Raw genomic sequence first — 6,062 nt, 5'->3', positions numbered from 1 at the left:
CCTTCCTCTCCCGTGTTTCTCGACCCTCCTCCTGAGCCATCATCACATCAGCAGCAGCACACAGAACGTGAATAATAACACAGTACTTTCTATACTGAAAGTAAACTTTTGTCCTCATCTGACACATATTCTGTTAGTAAAGTTCTCCATGCTTTATTAAAGTTCCCCTCCGCTCAAAAAGTATGTTTTGCTAACTGTTCATTTGGATGTTTGACCTTGTGTGTGTGCACAGTTTGACATTAGAAGCCTGGTTTCACATTAATCTGCTGAAAGGGAAATGTTTCTCTGAGCTTTAACACTTGTACATATGAGCATGATTTTGTATCATCGCAATTAGTTTAGAAGCCAGTCATGGTCTGATATGCAAAAAAACATTTGAAATAAAAAATATTGGCGTATTCACAGGAGTAGATTTAAGAATTTCTAACAAGGTTATTGAACTTTTTGTGGAAAAAAAGACAAAAATTGCTATTCAAGTCAGAGTATTTCTATATGACTTATAACAGGTCTGGATTGGGCTTATAGGGGGGTCTTTAAATTATTATTATTTTTTTACAATTCTGTTAAATCCTTTTAAACAGATATAGCACAATATAATACAGACATCATAAGATAAGATTGGTAAGAAAACATTATTTTGTCAAATACATTTATTTTCAAATGACTGTCCAAAGTATTACCATGCAAGACTCTGAGATGTAAACTTTCAATCTTGTCCGACAACAGGTGGTTCGTCGCATGTTTGTAGGTGAGTGTGGCATCTTTAAATCTTGAGTCACATCTTTAAATCATTGGCAAACCTGCTGGCAAAGGGGCGGGTGTGTGACTGTGAAAACAAAATATCCCCTCATTTGGTTCCATTTAAAATAGAGGGACATGAATATGTTTTTTGAAGCATATCATCACAAAATTAACACCAGCTTTTCAAAGTCTCCTCACACAGACCGGATTGCGTCACTATAATGGAATAAATAGGAATTTAAAAAAAAAAAAAACAACAACATTCACTGCAGGAAAAAACTGCAATTCCCATGTGCCCACACTTTTTATATTTAGATCAGCTTTAGACGTCATCGGGCACTGCGTGTTTCCCATTAAGGACGGATTCAGGAAATGAAAACCCAAAAATACAGGATGATTTGACTACCTCCCAATGAGAAAACAAAAAACTGAGTGCTGGAGGTGTCAGAAAGCATCTGCGATTCCCACAAAAACACTGGAAGGTGATGAAAACTGCGGTCCTCCAGAGGATTTATTGTTTGGCATCCCCGTGTGTATTATCGCCTGTTTTGGGAACTCTGTGGTTCTTGATCCACTTCTCCAAAACAGATTTGAACTCTCCGGTGTTCCCCTTCATGCAACAGGCTTTTCCTGGAATTGCTTTCTCTCTTCATGTCATGAATCTCTGCTCGGTCCATATTCTTTTCAGGACCTGTCAAATCTAATAGAATCAAAAATTGCTAATAGAATCAAGAATTGCTAATAAGCCAAGTTTGGTGATGCTTATTTCTAAATGCCTTGGGATATTGTTGTTCAACTAAAATAATAATATTCCTGCTCATAGCAAAGACATGAACAGAAACCGGTGACACACTTGAAACCATGTGCTCTTTATTAAGACAGAACAGTCATCATAATAACATATCTGCCAAAACGTACTGCCGTGCTCTCTGATTTCTTGACTGATTTCTGAAAAAAAAAGTGACTCAGCAGGAGATTTGCAGCGGGATTTTACACTGGGGCTGATTTATCTGTGAGAGAGCTAAAAGACACTGCCAGACGCTGGCTTAAATTGTCAACAGGTGCTCACACACGAACACACAAACACACACACACCGAACAGGCAACGCACGCAAAGGCCGAGGCTACTTCTTTATTTTGATAGAGAAAGAAGAGTTTGTTTTGCAAATCCCTCAAGAACAAGAGCAAACCTAGAGAGGAGGATGATAAAATAACACTTCTGTGGAGCCTGTGGATGTGCGGCCAGCTGCTGCAGAGGGATATCATCCATCAATGCATGCAGAAGATTTATAGATTAGATTGTGCCTGCAAAGCACCGAAAAGAGAGTACAAAGAGGTTTAACTCTCTTGTCACTAACAAGGAGTAAATGCCAGCTGGAAACTTGGGAGCAAGCAAAGACAACAAAGTGATAAGAGTTTGTTTTATAATAGAAAACGTACGCAGATGTGTTGTCAATGATAATACCCTCCATCTTGAGAATACATGAATCAAGGAGAGGACAGAGAGGCTCCTGAGAGAGAGAATAAGGGGGGTGTTAGGGGTTCAAAGTTCACAAGGGTGGGGCTTCACAAGCCTAGAAAGAAGAAAATAACCAGTGGAGGCCGTGGAATGTCTGGACTGCCAGGAAGAACAAGGGAGAAAGTAAAAGGATAAAGATGGAGCAGGCGAAGGAGCGAGACAACCCAATGAATAATAAACCGCAAAGTCAGGGACCAATGTAAACCATATGGACATGTGCCTTGTATTCATGTTCATGTAAACCATCATAACATCAAATACAAGCTGAGGTTGTACCTTTAGCACCTTTGCAATAAAGGTCAGTACTTTTGACACCAAGACACTTGGATAGATGGTATTAAACAGCTCAAAATAGTCCAGTTTAACTTTAAGCATCCTCAAGGTTCTGGTGGAGCAGACACATAACATTGTTTTCAATAATTTAGTACGACTGAGCAATTTAACATTACAGATTTGACCACAGGTATACCCGGCTAAGAAGAAATGTCTTTCTGTGAAGGACCCTGTAGTGATAAAGGATGAGAAGGTTAGCATCTCAGCACACGGATAATCTATGTAGCACGGAGAGGCAAGGAATTCGAGAGGAGGCTGAGCCCATGCTCGGTAAAGAGGCCGTGAAGCGTGCAGCTTAAAACACAGATCATGATGGATGATAGAAGAGCCAGACAGGAGCTCAAGAGACCTGGATACACCATAATCTGAGCCATCCACAACTTTGAGGATCAAAGCTTTTAATACATTCAACATATTTAGAGACAATCCTGCATTAAATGTTGCAAATTATTCTGCTCTCATTTGGAATATTGCTGGTAAATTTTCATGTTTGATAGTGTCTACCTTCTGCTGTACAACTCAGTCTGGGAACTACAGATTTTTGAAGGCTTTGCAGTGAACATTACACCTAATGTGGTCAGCGGTTAAGCAGTGTTTGTGCAGTGTTCACAGAATAAGATGTAAGATTTTTAAGACCTTTATAACATCAAATTGCAGTTTAATCTTTTTCAAAGAATACAGAAAATCTGTAGGAACTCCAAGGCCTATATAATTACTCCTTCAGTACATGAATCTATTGACTTTTATATCACATTTTTTTCCCCAGCTGTATACAATAATATCAATGAATTTCACCTGCACGCAGATAGAGGCAGCAAATTTATGGATGGGCTAGTAAACTACAAAATACTCAAGTTTTTGTTAAAATTATTTTATTATGTGCTCATGCTAATGTTACCGTCTGCAGCAGTCAAAACAATTATTCAAGCCATTTATGGCCTTACAGGAAGGGAATTCAATGTTTCATATGTTACTTTTATTCACAGGTCTTGAAAAAGACAGCCAAACATCTGCTGTCCAAAACAAATTCTGATTATATGATATTGTCTGATCCATATCAAAAGAATAATGAACAAAAACAGCCCACATTATTTATTATTTATATCCTATCAGTATCAGGTGGCAATGTTAAAATATTTAGGTTGTATTATTCAAGTAGTGCTTCTGCAATTTCTAAATTAGAACTGTGTGTATTATTTATCTATGATACTGAATCACAAATAGACCAACAAATACAAGACCAACAGGAGCTACACAGACACACTGACGGAGTATTTGGACGACTATTTTAGAGCGCTTCCTTGAAATAAACTTATACAGAAGGAAAAGCCATCAATCTTTTAATTGGACTGAAAATGAAAAAACAGACATAAAAAAGCCTAAATTTGATATCATGAGTTGGAAATTAGATTTACAAGAAATTCATAAAATACAAATTAAAATAAAATACATCAAACGTTTTAAGACAGGAAAACAGATAGGAGGAAATTTGCTTGCACAAAGAATAGAATAAAACACAAAAAAAAGTCAGAAGAGCAATACAGCTGCTGCCGTCCAACGACATTCAGAAAGATGATCATAAATACGATGACACTCCATGGTTTTCATCCTCTAGCTTTTTTCAGCAATTTCTATAAAGAAAGAAAACAACCTCTGTAAGTCTACGTATTTTCAGTGAAGGAAATATGATCCTTATCAATCAGTAGTTATCGACTCCAATACTAGATACAATTACTAGTATTAATGTCTATAATAATAACCGTCAGTGTTTCAGTCCTCTGATGTTTGGTTAATGATTGATGATTTTACTTATCACCTCCAGCAAACAGCATTTGATTTTGACATTTTTATGTTTTGTTTTTCAGGGTTAATTAGTTAACCTTTTCACTGGGAGCAGTAAAGATTGGAGAAGTTAGGTTACTGAGCTGCCCTTGAGGCCCTTAACCCCAACTGTTCCAGTGCTCAGGGGTCAGCAGGTCAGACTGTGGTTGTACTGGACAGCCTCCAGGTGTGAATGTGTGTAACTGTGTGAATGTGATCAGGGTGTTCCTGTAAAAGAAGAGGCTTCCTCTCAGTGAAACTTCCCTGAATAAATAAAGGTTAAAACAATGCACCTGCCTAATGTCGAACACAAATTCAGACTTCAATTAGGATGTGAGAACTTTACCGATTACCAATGTCTTTAATACAGAGATTTTTGTCAGCTTACAGAGAAAGGGCAAGCCCTTATTTTTAGATGTATAAAAACACTCTACTTTGAATAATAATTATGTTAATTTGCAACAGAACGTAAATCGCCAAACAGTAGTTTGTTTGCATGTGTTGCCATTTAAGAGCTGATCAAAGTTAAAATCCCCCTCTACTCAAAAATATGTTTTTCTTTTTGTCCCTACAGTTGAATGTTTGAGGTTCACTTTGCAGAATGATGTATGTGCAGAGTTTGACACCAGAGGAATGTTTTCACATCTATCTGCTGAAATTGGAAAGTTTCTCAGTTTTCATTGAAAATCCGATTTTAAGCGGTGGGTCTATGAACAGGATTTGTGACATCACAACTAGTTTGGAGCAAATGTAGTCCTGTATTGAACTTACACAAGTGTGATGTGGAAACTTGACTTCACTTTCAATTTAACTTTTTTTTTGGTTGGATTCCTGGGAGATTTTGTTCATTTATTATGACACAAATTTAATCCCATATGTGTCCAGCATTTCAACTTTTGAAATGAAAAATATTTGCATATATTCTGGATTTTTAATGAGGGAGAAGGAGATGTCATATTAAGGATTTTAACGACATAATTTAACTTTTTTGTATGGAAAAAACCATATCAGACACAAATTATTATTGAAGCAGAGTATTTTATACACATATTGAACGGTGTCTGGAGGGGATCTTTAATGTCGGTGTTATTAGAGACTAATAGTTTGGGCTTTGCTTGAACTAACCTTGGAAACTGCTTTGACGTGGTGAGCTCTGATCGTTGCAGATTTCTCTTCAAAAGCTTTGGCCTTCGCCTCCTCGGCCAGACTGTTGAGGAACAGCAGCGTCACTAGTTCAATCTGAGAAAACATAGAGACTGTTGGTTAATGTCAGTTAGCTAGCTAACAACGTTAGCAACAAACAAACAAACAAAAGACTACCTACCATAGCCTCCGACGCAGGCCTCACGTTTACGTTGCCTTTCGTTTTCGATTTGATGGTACTCTTCAATTTTGGTGCCTTAACAAGCATTTCGACAAATGTTCGTGTGGCCAAAAATGATGTTTATGTTTTTCAATCTCCCGCTTCTCCTGCTTCCGGTGCAACTGCTTCTTCTTCGGGTGTTTCCGGGCAGGTTAAGTCGTCGCTTATTGGGCTATCGCCATCTAGCGTTACAGGTTGTTTTTTGTTAATTTTTATACTTAAGCACATAATTAAAACGTCGTGTCGTGTCCAGGGCCAGGATATAATACTGTATAATAATAATAA

At 37.6% G+C, this 6,062-nt stretch overlaps 2 protein-coding genes across 2 annotated transcripts in view; both read right to left on the bottom strand.

Annotated features, from left to right (window-relative positions):
* Window positions 1–40, bottom strand: part of LOC137169897 (R-spondin-3-like) — a 3,098-nt gene extending 3,058 nt beyond the window's left edge. Inside the window, exon 1 of the mRNA XM_067573307.1 lies at window positions 1–40. Coding sequence (XP_067429408.1) covers window positions 1–40 — 40 coding nt within the window.
* Window positions 41–3,916: 3,876 nt separating this feature from the next.
* Window positions 3,917–5,922, bottom strand: cenpw (centromere protein W). Its single transcript, XM_067571669.1, has 3 exons — window positions 5,739–5,922; window positions 5,540–5,653; window positions 3,917–4,224 (listed from the first exon to the last, which is right to left on the bottom strand). The coding sequence occupies exons 1-3, from the start codon at window positions 5,823–5,825 to the stop codon at window positions 4,198–4,200; spliced, it is 228 nt and encodes a 75-aa protein (XP_067427770.1). The 5' UTR covers window positions 5,826–5,922; the 3' UTR covers window positions 3,917–4,197.
* Between the last annotated feature and the right edge of the window lie 140 nt (window positions 5,923–6,062).

Source organism: Thunnus thynnus, chromosome 18 (assembly GCF_963924715.1).
Source record: "Thunnus thynnus chromosome 18, fThuThy2.1, whole genome shotgun sequence".
Taxonomy (NCBI): domain Eukaryota; kingdom Metazoa; phylum Chordata; class Actinopteri; order Scombriformes; family Scombridae; genus Thunnus; species Thunnus thynnus.
This window is presented reverse-complemented; position numbering and strand designations above follow the sequence as displayed.

What these genes read in the sequence shown, in the direction of transcription:
- cenpw (XM_067571669.1), bottom strand. Translation starts at nt 5,825, where the DNA reads ATGCTTGTTAAGGCACCAAAATTGAAGAGTACCATCAAATCGAAAACG. An exon ending in GGCCTGCGTCGGAGGCTATG is followed by an intron (nt 5,654 to 5,738) that starts GTAGGTAGTCTT and finishes ATGTTTTCTCAG; the next exon opens with ATTGAACTAGTGACGCTGCT. An exon ending in ACGTCAAAGCAGTTTCCAAG is followed by an intron (nt 4,225 to 5,539) that starts GTTAGTTCAAGC and finishes CTTTCTTTATAG; the next exon opens with AAATTGCTGAAAAAAGCTAG.